General features: G+C 42.6%; 1 protein-coding gene across 1 annotated transcript in view; it reads right to left on the bottom strand.

The window, feature by feature from the left end:
• The window catches only part of PTPRB (protein tyrosine phosphatase receptor type B), a gene marked incomplete at its 5' end in the record, with an annotated part of 61,443 nt that overhangs the window by 37,069 nt on the left and 7,106 nt on the right, over positions 1-17,268 (bottom strand). Inside the window, 2 exons of the mRNA XM_079538127.1 lie at positions 9,719-9,995; positions 14,815-15,053. Of these exons, the coding sequence (XP_079394253.1) occupies positions 9,719-9,995; positions 14,815-15,053 (516 nt within the window). The remainder of the gene's footprint in view (positions 1-9,718; positions 9,996-14,814; positions 15,054-17,268) is intronic.

Below are 17,268 nucleotides of genomic sequence, written 5' to 3'. Positions count from 1 at the left end.
AAAAAAAAAAAGAAAGTATTTCTTGCATTGGGACTGTGAGAAGCTATATGTGGTACTAAAAAAAACAAAAGTTCTACAACTCTCCCTTTTCATCATCACCCTGTCAGCGCTCTTCAAAAAGCCTTCCCCATTTCTGAGCATGTTACTGAAATCTGCTTTAAAGAGACACCTATAGAATTCAGAAATGTTACTTGTGCATATGTGTACATACTCACATACACACACCGCTTACAGAAAAGTGCTTGCAGTTGTGGATGTAAATCACGAGCTTGAAAATCTGATGATTAGTAAAACAGTAACAACTGTAACAAGAAACATCAAAATAAAAAAAGAACAACACAGATAACATTCAATGCCTCAGTATAATACAGCTTTATGGGTACAACGGCATCATTGGCTTTCACATCCAAGCTTTCTAGCACTCACACATAAACACTTCATCACTAAATCAGCAAAAACACCACAGTTCTTTGTTTTTCATATTACCCTCAACCACTTACAATGGAATAAATATGTTTTTCTGGTGTACTATCGTTTATAGAAATGTAAGTAACCCAAACAGTACACTGGACAAATATTTAAGAAAAATGTGATGATAATAGTTTAATAACTTAATTAAAACTATTTCTCAGAAAAACAGTCTGTGTTTATACTGTTTATTAAACAGGTCTGAAGCAAAGCCACCTGGAAAATACACTCTAGAGGGACGGCAAACATTCACCAAAAGACTGGTTGTTTATATTCTCCTGGTATATTTGATCTCCCGCAAGACTTCATGCAAATCCAAAGAAATGTACTATATGTAGATGTATTAAGACTTTGACATCTCTATCTCCCAATAAGGTTAAACAATTGCATAATAAAAAAGATTCATTAATACAACTCAATACAGAAAATAAAGTATTCACAAGCCAGGAAGTAAAAGAATAAAGGCTTCCCAACAACTGAACAATTAAATTTGGCTTACATGGGAGTATGCTCTTTGCTATTTTTGTCTAGCAAACAAGGAGTGAAAAGGACATGCATTTTTTGCTGTGGAAATGATATCAGTGACAGGATTTCAACTATCAGCATCTCCCTCATAAGGAGAGCTTTAAATTAGGAAGGAGAGAAAGGAGGAAGGCTAACAAGCAGTCCTGTGGAGGATGCTAAATAAAGGGGATGAGGTGATATGATGGGGTGGGATCAGAATATCAACAAAATGGTGATTGAGCAGGGCCACCTGCAGCACTTGCAGATTAGCAAGAATATGCCTACTATGCACCATTATAGAGACGCTTTCTAGGAATGCAACATACTGGGTGAAGCATCCTAAGTGGCTGTACACTAATGTATGCAGAATGGGGAACAGACAAGATGAATAAGAGACACTGGGATCATGGAATTGTGGCAGGATGGCTCTCATGACTGTAGAGTTGTACTGGAAGGATGCAGGCTCTTTAGGAAGGATGGGCAGAGGAGACAAGGAAGGGATATCAATCTCTATGCCAGCAAACAGCTGGAAAGCATAGAACTTTTGTTGAGTGATGGATGGGGAGCCAACTGAGAGCTTATGGGTTAGGATTAGGGGGAGGACAGGGACAAACCACGTTATAGTGGGGAGATGCTACAGGCCACCAGACCAAGAAGACCAAGTGAATGAGGCTCCCTATAAATAGCTAGAAGCAATCTTATGTTTACAAGTCCTCACGGAGGACCACCCAGGCATCTAATGGCAGGAAAACACTGCAGGGCATAAACAATCCAGGAGGTTCTTGAAACGCATTAATGGTAACTTTCTTCTCCACATGATAGAGGGATCAACAAGGAGAGTTGCTGTGCTAGTCCTCATTCACACTAACAAGGAGGAGCAGGCTGGTGGAGAATGTGAAGGTCAAGAGCAGCCTTGGCTACAGCGAGTGTGATACAGCAGAGTTCAAGGTCATCATAACAGCAAGCTCAGAACCCTGGACTTCAGGAGAGCAGACTCTGTCCTCTTTGGGGATCCATTTGGTAGAGCCCCATGGAATACAGCCCTAGAAGAAAGAGAGGCTCAAGAAAGCTGGTTAATATTCAAGGATCAGCTCTTCCAAATTCAAGAATGCATCCCAACAGAGAGAAAGTCAGGCAAAAATGTCAGAAGGTCTGTATGGATGAACAAGGAGCTCACGGACAAACTCAAACACAAAAATGAAGCAAGGCTGGAAGAAACGACAACCTGGGAGGAACACAGAAATACTGTGGGATTTAATGCACCCTCAGCAAATTTGCAGATGACACCAAGCTGAGTGGTGCAGTTGACAAACTAGAAGAAAGGGATGCTATCCAGAGGGACCTGGATAGGCTTGAAAGGTGGGCCCAAGTCCAACAAGGCCAAATGCAAAGGTTCTGCATCTGGGCAACCTCAATCACAGATACAGGCTGGATGGAAAATGGCTTGAGAGCAGCCCTGAGGAGAAGGATCTGGGTGTGTCAATTAATGAAAGATTCAACATGAGCTGTCAATGTGTGCCTGGAGCCCAGAAGGCCAACTGTATCCTGGGCTGCATCAAGAGAAGCGTGACCAGCAGATTGAAGGAGGTGATTCTACCTCTCTACTCTGCTCTTGTGAGATCCCACCTGGAGTACTGCATCCAGTTCTGGACCCCTCAACAGAAGAAGGACATGAAGTCCACAGAACATGTCCAGAGGATGGCCACGAAGATGATCAGAGGGCTGGAGCCCTATGAGGACAGGCTGAGAAAGATGGGGCTCTTTAGCCTGGATAAGGTTCTGAGATCTCTTAGTGGCCTTTCCAGTACCTGATGGGACCTACATGAAATCTGGGAAGGGACTTTATATAAGGGCACGTAGCGACAGGACAAGACGGAATGGTTTTAAACTGGAAAAGGGTAGATTTAGACTAGATATCAGGAATAAACTGTTTGTGAGGGTGGTGAGACACTGAACAGGCTGCCCAGAGAACTTGTGGATGGCACCTTCCTAGAAGCACTGACAGCCAGGCTGGATGGGGCTGTGAGCAACCTGGTCTAGAAGGAGGTGTCCCTGGCCATAGCAAGGGGTTGGAATTAGATGATCTTAAACGACCCTTCCAACCCAAACCATTCTATGATTCTATGACTCTCAGATCACCCAGAGAAGGCATTAGGAAAGCTAAAGCCCTAACAGAATTTAATTTGGCCTGGGATGTTGAAGGCAACAAGGGTTTCTAACGTACATCAGTTACAAAAGGAAGACTAGGGAAAATGTGAGCCCACTATGAAATGAAACCAGAAAGCAGATTACACAGGACAGTGAGAAGACCAAGGAACTGAATGTGACCTTTGACAATATCCTCCATAAGATCCTCATAAAATAGAAATATGGGCTGGATGAGCAGGTAAGTGAGTCAGATAAAAAAAATTGGCTGAGTGCGTAGGCCCAGATTACACAGTGGCAAAAAGATTAGTTAAAGTCCAGTAATGATCAGAGTATTCCAGGCATCAGTACTGGGCCCAGCCCTGTTTTACTTCTCTGTTAATGATCTGTATGATGGCACAGAGTGGACTCTTGGTAAATTTGCAGATGATGTAAAACTGGAGGGAGTGGCTGATTCACTGGAAGTTTATGCTGCCAACCTGAGGAGCCTCGACAGGTGGAGAAGGTGGACTCACAAGAATCTCATGAAGTTTAACAAAGAAGTGCAAAGCCTTGCGACTGGGGAGGAACAAACTCAGGCACTAGTACACACTGGGGGCTATCCAGACGGATAGCCTTTGCAGAAAAGGATCCCAGAGTCCTGGTGGACATCAAGTTGATTATGAATCAGCAATGTTCCCTTGCCACTAAGAAGGCTAATGTTATTCTTGGCTACATTCGGAAAAATATGGTAAAAAGAAGTGATCCTTCCACTCTACTCAGCATTTGTGTCCATGCCTTGAGTATGGTGTCCATTTCTGGGCAATGGAGTAAAAGAGGGACATGGACATAATAGAGAGTCCAAAACAGGACTACCGAGATGATTAAGGGACTCACACAGACATAGTTCTGGGTGATCTGCTCCTGGTGGCCCTGTCTGAACATGGTGGTTGGATCAGATGACCTCCAGAGGTGCCTTCCAACCTCAACTGTTCTCAGCTATCAGCCTTGATCACAGAATCGCAGATCACTACATCAGCAGATGAAGACCATTTTTTTCCAGTGCAGCTACTCCTGGCCTTTTCCCTAGTCAAGGCAGATGAAAGAGACTACCTCCCATTCTAGGAATACAGTGATAGGAATATCATGGGGATAGGAGCCTTTAAGCTGTTCTTCTCCAGAAGTTTTATTGCTTCTTACAAAACTGTGATGAGAATGTATGATGCAAGGTTTGGATGGTATGCTCTGTCAAACAAAGCGAAAATACAACGCCCCAATTACAATGTCCCCTGGAACCTAGTTCTGCTTAAATCCATATTACTGCTTTGGACTACAAAGACACTGTTGACCAAAAAAAAATAAAATGAATAAATCAAATAATCAAATGAATAAAATAAATAAAAATAACAATTATCTTCTTTTCTTGAACCCTTTCTTTAAGGCAAAACTACTTCTGCTTAGATCTGAAAAAAAAAAAAAAAAAAAAAAAAAAAAGTAAAAATAATTAAACTTGAGTCAAAATCTGAGCACATAAAAATTCAGGCCAAATAAAACTTCACAGAGTCACAGCAATTGAAACTGGAGGTTTTAATAAAAAGTGACAGGAAATCCTAACAATAGGCTAAGAGTACCAGCTCCACCTATAAAATATACTAAGTGACTAAAGACTATTATGTTGGCAAAAACGAATAGCAAGGACTTGTTGCTTGAAAGCAATTGCTCTAATTGGAAAAGATCAAATTTGGGGAATCTGAAATAAATTCCAGTGCTATGTATGATCAGATACACAGACATCTGAAAAAGTTTTAATTTGACCAATAACCAGAAAATAGTCATGATATAATTGCCAAGAAGTTCAACTCTCTCTCTGACAAAGTTAGGATAAGGTAGACTGGTCACTAGTCCTGCAGAAGTAATCAACATTGTAAACCACACTGTTTGTCAAATACTACAAGACACCTCCTACATTTTTAGAAGTACTTATACTATCCTAATCAATCTGTCTTCCAAGGTGCATCGAGAAAAAAAAAAAAAAAAAAAAAAAAAAAGTTGCGTGCCTAGAAGGTGAAGTTCAGAAATTCAGACTTTATCTAATCTATCTGGTCCAGAAAACAAAACACTCAGTGCTCTGTACATCCGCTAGAACAAAGGAACAATGAGATTGGGAAGTGCCTGGGCTGAAAGAGACCTGGATGGAAACAAACACTTAAAAAGCCATTTACATTGTTATACAATTCTCTGCTGGCAACAGTACAACACTGATATATCAAAGAAATAAAAAAATTCCAAGATATTTATGTACCATTTAATACTATATGAATTAATGTCTCTTGGTCTACAAAGTCCAGAAGACTTGATGTTGCTTGGATTACATTGCACCTTCATTTTAACTTCCGAGAGGGAGAATCTGCTTTGTGGACACTGCTGCTATAAACATATTTTATAGAAGCAATTGATATAGTTTCATCCTGTCACCATGACGTGACTCCCAAATCCATTCTGAAAGCACAAACTCACCCCTGCATTATGCAGGAGAAAAAAAAACCCAAAAAACTGAGATAAGTGAGTGCTCAGGACTGAGGATGGGGAATTCTTGACTTCCAGTCTCAGCTCTCTTCCTACCAAATCACTTGTTTTTTTCTAGTTATCCCTTTTCAGAAAACAGTAAATGTTACCTACTTTACAAGATTTTTCTGAAGATTAAGCAAAAAGGCTTCATTTCAATGTCTTTAAGTCCAAATGCCCATTTCTTTTGGCTGACATGTAGCATCAAATCTTCAGAACAATCTGCATTGCTTTTTTTTTTTTTTTTTTTGAACTCTACCTTTCGAGACAATGATCACCACCATTATGGTTGATTATAGATTACATGATTACACAGCCTATAGTTGGAGCCATGTCACAGGAGTTGTTCTTACACATGGCTAATAAATCAGATTTATCCCAAATAATTTAAAATTTACAAACACATGGCCAAGCTATGCTTCTGGCTTTTACAGTCGTGCGTCGCAATGGAAATACTCTGCCAGTCTGTTTCTTAGATGGTAAAAATTTGTAACCTCTTTTCATTCAAATATTTAGCAATTTGTTTGGACAAAATTCCATTTACCTGTTAGTTCTTTCAGTACAGCTAAGTTGGATTAAGCAGAAGCAAAATATATCATTGTAATAATTTTGTTAAAAAAAAAAAGTTGAAAATCTGATCTCTAAGCCTATTTTAGAAAATGTATTGAAAGCAAGGAAATTCTCCAGTTGTTTTTCATGGTCCTCAAGACCAGCATTTTACTTCTGAATTTCAATTCAGAATCAAAATTCATAAATGTAACCGTAAATTAGAATCTCTTCATACACCACTGCTTTCAATTGCAAATTTGCTTAAAAAACCTAGAGCCATTTCCTGAAGATATACCACCAAAATACAAAGTTATGCAGATGCAGATGCACACACATTTGCAGAATTGAGGATGTAAAATGCATTTTCGTTGAAATCAACAAAGGCACAATACCACCTTTCATCATACAGCAGCTCTTAGTAATGGAGTTATACTGAGATCAATAAAGAAGACAAGAATGCACCAACAGGTGAATACATTGTTCCAACATCAGAATGTCAAACATGCCAACTAGTTGCATGGTTTTATATGTTGTTTTATATAAATATATGTACACTAAACCACGTAACAAATGATAAATATTAATCTTATGTAAACTAAACATCTAGACTCATGTCTACTAGCATCTGTAAACTCAGGTTTTCAGTGGAAAATGTAACTGCAGTGCCCTTTCTTCATTTCCTATTCTGTCAAAATAGTGCAACGGCCAACACTGCATGAGTTTGCATGTCTGTACACATCAGGCTTAGACAGCATGTAAGTGATTGGATTTGCCACCATTTTTTGAAAGATCTACTTTAGCTCTCCTTTAGAGGATTACGTACTTGCCACTTTAATTAATCTGTAGATAAAATTTTCATTGAGTAATAGATGCAAAGGACTGCGCCTCAGTGGACTAGTGAGTTTTACCGCATCACTACTCCTAGTTGTTGGATTTCAGATGTATGCACTCAGAATGGAAGCTGCTGCTCTGCTCATAGATTCACTAAGATATTACATGAAAGCTTATGCAGTTTTGCTGAACTACATGCTTATTCTCTCAGAATATCAGACTTGTATATAGCACAGACAAAATACATCTCAATGACCATCTAATTGTAAAATTAAAGACGCTAAAGGCTAAGTTCAGTTAAGGAGCTGATCCTCTCCAATCATTTACATAACTGCAACTATGGTATGCATTATTAATCACTTTCACTATAAGCTTGTATCAGAACACATCACAATCAAAATTTGATGAAGTATTTTGGATGTCGTAGATTTAGCTGCTCCAGTAGTTTGTATAACAAATGTGATGAAGAAGTGAACTCCCAACAGGAATGAGTACATAAAAACTGTAATAGGATTGCATGTAAGGATGAAGTTAAAGTTTCTGAATTATGTATATACATGAACCTATGAATTTCTCTGTCTTCATTTATTGTATTAAGGTAACACAGGCATTCAAAAGCTAATTTTGCTAAAGTAAACATATGAGATATGATTTTTCTTACTCTGACCATCTAAACTTCAGGTTCCCAATTTAATTTAAGCTCTTTTTGTGATCAGTGAAGAAAGCTGTGCACCTCCAAAGGACAGCTTTCTTAGATGAACTGCTCAGGAAGGGAACCTCACTGAGTAGCAAGGTCAGACATCGTATTTTTAGATGGCTCATGATAGCTCTGTTCCGCTACCATTCAAGTCAGGGGGAATTTTGTTTACAACATGGTTGAAAATATTGCTTATACTTCCATATCCATCAGACAGTCTCCAGGAACATATACCATAAACCAAAAGTACTGACACCAACTTGGAATGGTACAGGTGAAGAGATGTTCCAGAAAACTGGCTTTAAATGCTGCCCCTAGTGGAAACACACAGAGGAACATAGAACTGGACTTCATTCTGCACTGAAATGCATAGCATAGACAATACAACATATGGTTGATGAGGGGTGTAACAAACCCTACATATTCCTTAGATCAAGTTCTGGAGCTACATGCATATTTTAAACACTATCAAGCAATGCAAGAGATGCAAATGAATTGAAAGATGTGAGAAACCATGGAGTAATTTGACCAGCTGAACTGGAAGGAAACCACAGCTCCTCTATTCTTATTTCATGCTTTTGACAAATCTCTGCTATGCAACCCAAACAGAAACCACGCTTCAACTACTGTCAGCTAATTTGTAGTATTTCAGCTCGAACTGTAATCAGTCTTATGACTCTGACATCAGCTACATGTACTGCTGATACAGTATGGCTACAATCAGCAGTTCCATCAGTTACTTCTTTCATTTCACAGTCTCGCAAAATGCATTTACTGATAAAAGTCAGAAGTGACATATACAAACTACTGCCTAAATGATTATGCATTAAACAAAATGTGATTTAAAGTGCTATCTTCTTCTCTACCTCAAGTATCCCTTCTTAGAGCTCTAGTACCTGGCACTGGTGGTGTTTCATACCTGTCACTCTGATAATGGTTGATTTATTCTTTCAATTTTCAAATTACAAGCTACCAATATTTGAAAGATTTGGGATTGTATACGATATGGACCTAAACCACTGTTTGCATAGAAAGTATTTCTTGTTTCTACCAAGAGACACTACTTGTGTTTAGCATATACCTACCACATCAGCAGACTTGCCACAAGACCTTTTTAAACTTCAGCTGCCAAGGCAAATGAATGGAGGGCTTTTACTGTATTTGTAGAGTTACCGCAGTGAAAATGTCTGACAGTAAATGAGGTGTCTGAACAAGCAACTGTAAAGTGCTTAAGCAACTGCTAAGTGCTTAGCTGCCATAACCTTCAGTGCAAATACTAAACCATCTCTCTGATGCTAAGATTTTAGGAGTAAGTCAGGGAGGCATTTAATGACAGACCTTATTTAACACATCTCATTTTTGAAGCTTGTGTTAGCACCTGTAAGAGGCTGAACTGGACATCATCATCCTTAAAAAAACACTGATACGCACAGAAAGAGTCCCATTATTCTACCATTGCAGTTGGTTGCTCAGTGTGGCTCTTTGCTTCACAGTGGTGCGTTGTTCACATGCACACACAGACACACACACAAAGGGAAATGCTGCTGGAGCATTTTCACAGTCAGTCGTGGATCCAGCACAGCCATGCTCCTCACTCATCAGCCCATCATAACATCTTAGCGGTATTCAGCACAAAGGGACGCACAAGAAAATGCAAGAAGGCCTTACTTTCTGACTTCTACACTCTGATGAGATGGGACAAAAAAGTATGACACGGTATTAGGCAGAAAGAAACCGTGAGTTATCCTTGAACTGCATTCAGCAGTCATGACACGGACTGCATTTTAAACACAACTATGCAATCACCCGAGGAACTACGAAGCCAACAGGTCTGGATGAGCGCAAAGGATGCCACCGGTCACTGCTTCTGGAAGCACTGCACCGGCAGGCAGCTCGAAGGGCTGAGGAGCGGCAGAACGCGCTCATCGCCGGCCAAGCCTCCCTTCCAGCCCGCCAGGCTAGCTTTTGGCAGCGCCTTACCTGTCCGCAGGGTGACGTTGGCGGCCTCCCCGTCGGCGAGCGGCTCGATGCGAAGGTGGTACCAAGTCCCGGCTTCCAAGTCTCGCACGGTGCAGCCGTAGGAACCGTTGCCGGCGCTGGCGGGCCGGCAGCCGGCGGGCCGTCCGTCCTCGGAGCGTCCCGTCAGGTTGAAGCTGCAGGCGCGGGCCGCGGCGCTCCAGCGCAGCCAGGCGCTCCGCGCGGCCACGCGGCGCTCCGTCAGGTTGGCGCTGCAGCCCGCAGCCTCCCCGCGCGCGGCCTGCGGAGAGAGAGCGGGCAGAACGCTGCGACGCCCGCCGGCAGCCGCGCCGCCCCAAGGCCGGTCCCGCTGCCGCTCTCGGGGCAAACCCACCTGCGCAGCCCTCCTCACCTCGCTGAGCGCCAGCACCGTGCACAGAGCGATTCCCGCTCCATAGCTGAGCATCGCCGCGCGCTTTTATCCGCGGAACCCCTCGCGGGGAGGGGGGAGGATGAAGAAGGCGAGCGGCCCGCGGACCTTGGGGGCGCCCCCGGCCCCGCTCCCCGCCGGGCTGGCTCCCCGCGGCGGCCGCCCAGCCAGCCCTCCGCCGGGCCGCCCGTTTGCTGCATGCGCTCGGGGCTGCCCCGGGCGCCTCGCCGCCTCCCTGCGGCCGGGGGGGGGAAAGGGGGGCGGCGGCGGGGGGTGCGCGGGGGCTGCCCGGCGGCCGAGGAGGAGCGGGGGGCGGAGGAGGCGTGGGAGGCGGCCGCCGCTTCCCACGCTGCCATTCTGACCCGGGCTGACTCCGCTGGAGCCCTTTCCGCGGACTTCCGCAATCAAAAGGCGATTTCCTCGCTGCTCGATGCGGGGGCGGCGTCCCGGGGTCCACAACAGGCGGCCCGAGGGGCGCGGGTCGTCCTCGGCGGTTGGGCCTGGGACGCCGCCCCCGAATCCTTCCCTCCCCCTGCTCCCCAGCTCTTCTTTCCTCACTTTCCTCTTGGCCCCTTCTGCCACCCTCCCTTCCTTCCTCGCTGTATCCTCCCTCGTCCCCTTCCCCACTCGTACGGGCCCCTCATGCGGGCGGCCGCCATTTCACGCCTCCTGCCCTCCTCACCTCACCTGTCCCTCATCTCACGCCCACCTTTCTGCTTGCCTGCCTTGTCTCCTTTAGATCTCAGCCATCCCAAAATGTCTCTTCCAGCTCTCCTTTTTATTTATTTATTTATTTATTCATTTACTTACTTATTTATTTTTGTGAGAAAACATCCCTTTTGTGTCTTCTGCACGGGATCCGCACTGCTAATCCCCACTACCTCTGCCTTGGGGACAGCCTCAGGGGCACGCAAGGTGCACCGTGTACCTCCACCCTCTCCCTCATCCCGCAGCACTATGGCGAGAATCACAAGGCCAGCAGGGCTCCTGCAGAGCCAACCTGCCACCTTCAGTCCCATATTCAGAGGAGCAGCCTGTGTATCAAGGGCCAAGCTTTTTGTTTTGATTTGCATCAACGCCTGTCCCTGAAATATTCCCCAGAATAACTCCCAAGCTAAAATTACACACCAGAGAAAGCAAAAAGACTCTGTGTTTAAAGAAAGCTCAAAACAAGCTGTGAGAAACTCTGAATTCAGCTATAGCTTCAGCACAGCTCTCCACTTCTGTCATGCACACCCATTTCCTTTTATTTAAGTTTTCAGCCTCTTAACATTCATGTCTTTGCAGATGCGGGGGTGAGGTGAGGGAGAAGAATCACTGTTAAAATTGTTTTGGACCATCAGATACTCAGGTAAATTTGTGGTTGCGTAAAGGGGGAAGAATTCAACATTTATGTTTTTCAGATGGAAGTAGCACTTCTCTGCATCTTTCTGTACATGCATACATAGTTTTAACTTGTAAAAGCAGCACCTCGAGCAAGTTCATCACTGTTTCACTTTTGCCCCGGGTTGATATTTAGGGAGAAAAAGCTGCTACCGTTTGAAAATGTCGGTCTGCCTTTCACAACAAGTGCTGCTGTAGCATTTTGGGGGGCATTCACCTGTCAAACACAATGCAGATATCTGAAAAACCTTAGCTTGCATTGGGAAACCAAAGGTCTTAGCACTGGTGGGTGGTTACCTGTGCTTGTGGAAACCTTCATCTGTCCCCATGCAGCACCATGCATGGTCCTAAGGACCTGGCACAGACAGTGTTGAGCTTTATGCTGCAGACCCATGATGTCCAATAACTTTAGGATCAATAATCTTACTTGATGTTATAAATATATATTGATTATTATGGAATTGATGAGCTCATTGCAGAGCTAAATCTCCTTTGGAATAAGCGTTTTACATACTTAAGATAAAAGAGAGAACTGTGCCTCAAAGAGCTGTTTCAGTGATAATCTGTTGATGGTGTGTGTATTAGATGGGACTGGGACTAAACTGATATAAGTGTCTTGCAGTCAGTTCCAGGTCAGAGATTTTTGCATTTTTAGATAATTATGGTTTGGTGAGTGAGTGTCATAAACTACTTCAACATTTTTCTGGCACTGAAGAAGAGCAAATTTGAATGTTTATTGAGATGTTTGGAGCACTTCAGACCCCTCTCTGAAAATGAGAATATTCAGAACAACCTGCATTTTCTTGGAAAATGGAGCTTGCATTGCAGGGTCTTTTTCAAGTATATTCATGACTTGAACTTGCAGGGGAACTCTTAATTCAGATGTACAGATGTAGGTGTAAATTAGATAGATGTAATGTAGGAAAAAAAAGTTACTGCAAACTTACAAGACCCAGGAAATAAATGCAACTTATCAAAAGTGAAATTTAAAGATTCTTGGAAATGTCTGTCTTTTCCAGCTAACATAAGATAATACATGGAGAAAAGTCATGTTGCTGCTTCTCACCATTGCCCAAAAATTAGAAATTCTTACTTTATTACTCTGATTCTTGCCATAAAATCCTTAACCTGTTCTAGTTACATTAGCAAGAAAGTACAGGTTTATGGGTTTTGGGACTTCTTTCTGTACGTCATACAAAACTGCTTTAGAAGTAATGTCTACCACAGATGTCTATGCCAACACTGAAATAAAGCAGGGGGGATCATTCATTCACTGGTGGTAATATATGTGTATAGAATAGTCGACATAATTATTTCCAGAGTGCTATTGAATAAATGGGCTTTTAGCAAATCAGTAGTCATGCAGTCTTTAACACTTACTGATCTGTGTGGCAAGCCAAGAAACTAATTAAAAACAAAAAAAAAAAAAAAAAAAAAAGAACTGGAAGTGACTTTTGGGAGTGGCCGGATGTGTCTCTAATAGCAGGCTCCAAAATCTCTTTCAGACACTTTCCCAAGGTTTCCTGACTTTTTTTTTTACACCAACCTCTCTCTGTCTCTCTAATCAAGAGGAAATGGGCTTTGCATAGCTTTTGTCGTGGCTTGAAAGTGCTGCAGTTTTACTTGAAATTCAAGGCTGCTCTAAACTAAATATTTTGTTTGATTAAAGTGTTAGCATTGTTGTCCACCTCCCCTCCCCCCCCCCCCCCAAATATGTCTGTCCAAAATGGAGTATCTAGATTCGAGTGGCTAGACATGGCTGGACATTTCAAGGGACACATACTCATGAATTTTTTTTCGTGGTTATCTTCGGGAATTGGGTTTGAAGGCTTTGACCTAAGCATCTTGCTCAATGCAAATCAAGCGAATGAGATGAGCTGGGGTAGGAACCCAGAAGGTGATAGCTTCAATTCAAACAGTGCCTTCCCTATAGCACTGATGGGGCTATTCAGTAGGAGTGCTGGAGGCTAGTCAGGTAATACCTGGTTCCACAGGGCATTTCCATTTGGAAGAGACAAATATTCTGTGCAGGAGGCTTACATATGAGCAGAGAACATGGGGTAATTAGCTCAGCCTGCCTGCACCAACCCCAAATAATGATATTTTGAAAGAACCATCCATCATCCATCTGGACCAGGGTGCGGTACATCCATCATCAGCTCAGTCCCTTGTGGCCAGCACTAGAATAGTATTGACAGGGTCCATAAACCCTGAAGTCAGTAATTTGCATCAACATTGTCCTGGGTGACAATTCTACTTTCTCCCTGTCTGAAGCAGTCTGTAGTGATGTTGTTCAAACCAGACTGTACAGGATTTCCTTAAAATAATCAGGATATGTAGAAGCTCCTGTTGTTCTTACTCTCATCTACAGTAACACTAACGCCGAAAGTAATAGCTGAAATACATTCACTGACCCTAATAAATAGAGTGCAGTGCACTCTCCTGAACAAAAAGCCAGGGGATTTAGGGATTTTCAGCTCTAATCCCTATGTATTGATAGCAAAATGGTGACCAATCATCTCCTGAGTGCTTTAGGTGTGGATGTTTTGCCAGTGATGATGCCAGATTTGCTCTCAATTTGCTCTTGTTTGTGGCTTGCCCAGACAAAAACAGAACATAGGACATAATGAATGCTCATTTTTAGCTTCTTCTGTGTATGGGGCTGGCACCTGCATTCCCCTCCTCTGCTCAGAGTTGTTTGTGTTTGGACTCTGGAACAGCACACAGATGAAGGAGCAGCTGTGTCTTCCCTCTATCAGTCAGCAGATAAGCTGACCAGGGTCAAGCGAAGGGTTTCTCATAATGCAAGTTAGAATACTGACTTTTTACTTGCTTTAGACTACAAACCATGTATGCAATTTTAGAACTCAGATATCCTAAAAGAGCTCATAAAACACACTGTTTCTTAGAACAGAGTTAAAGCAAGACCCTCACATCATGCAACAAACCCATGGCAGAGGCTAAGTTGCTGGGAACGGATACCCCAGCTCCTGTGTCTCCTGCCACATCCACGAGCATTCCATTGCTACTCATGTATCCTGAACATTTTTCCTGTAGCTTAGACATTTTCCCAAAGCACTGTGTGCACCACGATTGTGCTGTACGGAAGAGGCAGATTTTTTCTGCAGATGTACTTATAGCAAAGGGAACTATCAGCATGAACAAAGAATCCCATCAAAATAAAGAACAAAGCGCAGTCCTGCAGTTAGCTTTTTTTAGTCTGTGAAACATCCACCTGTAATAGCTCTCAGGCTCCACAGAGTGGAGCAGGCTTAATAAAAATCAATCAATAATTTGTCCGCCTTACCTCCTCCGTAGTGCTGGAGTATTGTGGAGTAGTTGGGACTGTGGGTTTCTCTGTTACTGCAGATTTCAAGTCAAAGTAGAGGTTTTCAATGAAGTTTTTTGTGAAGTGTTCAGTCACATTTCTGATGGACATCTGTGTGCTGCTACTTGCTGGCAGCTTGTCAGGCCTAGAGGTAGTAGTATTTAAAGGGGAGGGTGTAGTTGTAGTACTCCATACTAAAGTGTCTGCATCTTGGAGATCTAAGGTAAATAAAGGAAAGTAATTAAAAGGAGCTCTACATTTTTATAACCAGTTCCTTAGATGCCAATAAATATGTCTGTTATAACTTCTAATAGCTTAAATGCACCTGTCAGTTCTGGAGTTTTTGCTTTCAGTGCAAACATTTTGCATCAACATCAAAGTTTGCACAAAATATCCATGAACTTTCATACCATTCATTTTAAATGCAGTTCCTCACTGGTTCCAAAGTGTAGAGAAAGGTTATAATTTGTCATTAACAACACGATGTTTTCACTCATAGCTTTTTCACTTACGTGTTTTGTCAAACTGCATGATTTCAGCTTCATGCAGTCAATAAAAAGCCCAATGTGTAAGTACATGGCACAGATTTTCATCTGCCTCTTGTTGGTGTAAATACAAATTATGACTTTGTGCATGGTAATGAAGTTCCTTGTGACCACATGGGACATTCCTCTTGTGATTTTAAATATGTCCCATGTAGACACCATGCTAACCCCTGACTGCTGTCTTTCCAAGGTTCAGTTAACAATGGTATCATTTAACTAAAGCGCCTGCAAATATAACTCTTGGTTTGCTTTTTTAGTCACGTATCCTTCAGAGAATGCCAAAGTTGCAATTAGAGTGCAGGAAAGATTTTACTACACATTTTTCCTCCACATTTTCATGGCTCTTCCTCCCAATTGGTATGTATTTAATATCCTTTCTTTGTGGCTGTGAGGGCAGGGTTCAATCTGTGGTGGCCTCTACATCTGGTAGCATCACGTTTCAGCTAAGTGATTGAAATTACTCACTGGCCCCTTCTCCTCACAAAAAGCTGCCCTGCCATTGCTGGAGTACAGCTAGTGTGTGTTGGCCCAATGCCCAAGACACTTTGTCTGTCCTTGAACTGGGGTCTACAACATGACAGAACCTTGTTTTGCTGCTGAGCCACTGGGCTGTTTGCCATTCATAATAATTTTAGCTTACAAGCCCTCTTAGGAAAAAAAAAAGACTGAGTTAAATTGCAGCAGAAGCTTCCAAATGTAATTACTTGGTGTGCAATTATGATGTCTTCACAGGCCAACTTGTGATTACCTCTTTACTCGAAGGATCAATGGGTGAGCTTCCGTTAAGTCAATATTATGTTTTCTTGGGGTTCTATTATTTTTGGTATATGTGTAAACATACATGTTAACACATTCATGTAGTAAAACTCATGGTACTTTCCTTTGCATCCGGAAATAAAAGTCAGATTATAAACCCTTGCAAGTGACACTTTCATACAAATGTTTCTTATGCTTGACAGCATTTATCAGGTATGTAGTTCAGGATCCTTTTGTAAAGGTCTGGCTTGCTAGGATGGAAAGATACCTACTTGAAACATTTCCCCTCCTTTTTTTCTGTGTTTCCCTGGAAATAAAAATGGTCAACTATCCATTTCATTACAAAAATTGTTGATCAAACATTTTTCAAAATCAAGGCATGGAAAATAAGACTGCTGATTGCATTTTGCTTTCTTTTACAAAGAAACCCTCAGGTTTGCTTCAAGACTGAATGCCAATCCTCATGCTGCTGGTGCTGCATTTGCAGAATCCCCTGCAGACTGCCTATGGTGCAAAGTCTGCTGTGGTCCTGCATCACGTACTTCCGTGGTCCCCATCCAAAGGTCAGGTAAGAGTCTGGCAAGGGCAGCCCTGTGCTCAAGCTGTTGTCAGCTACTGAAGCAAACCCTTCAGCTGACACAAGTCCCAACTTAGCCTCAAGTCCACGTCACTCTGTTCCTGGGGATCTCCTGTTAGGGGTCTCTGAAAGCCTGCGGTAGGCAGCTAGAAATGCCAACACTGATGACTTGGATAGGATTAAGCCTGCTGGCTCTGTGCCTCTCAAATATCTCCAACTTGAGCAGGGAGTAGGCTACTGATAGGAAGATAGCTTTAAAAAAATGAAGTCTGGGTGGTCAGCAGCCACTTAGATAAAAAGGCCACTTAATCGGGTTCCTAAATATAGATTTACACACCCAACTTAAAAGCACATTAAAAAAAATCTTGGCTTTGTTTACAGACAAATTGCAGCTATTCCAACAGGAAGACATTGACATTCCAGTGCCAATTGTGTTTTAGGAGAGCTGCTACTCCATAAAAGGTCTACGGTTCTGCCAAGAGCATCTGTGGGACCCAGCACCCTGGGTAAGCAATACTCCTGGTGCAGGAGCTGAGGGGAGAGGGCCAACACCAC

Source organism: Tetrao urogallus (assembly GCF_951394365.1).
Source record: "Tetrao urogallus genome assembly, chromosome: 1".
Classification (NCBI taxonomy): domain Eukaryota; kingdom Metazoa; phylum Chordata; class Aves; order Galliformes; family Phasianidae; genus Tetrao; species Tetrao urogallus.
Note: the sequence above shows the minus strand (reverse complement) of the source record. Positions and strands in the feature narration are given on the sequence as shown.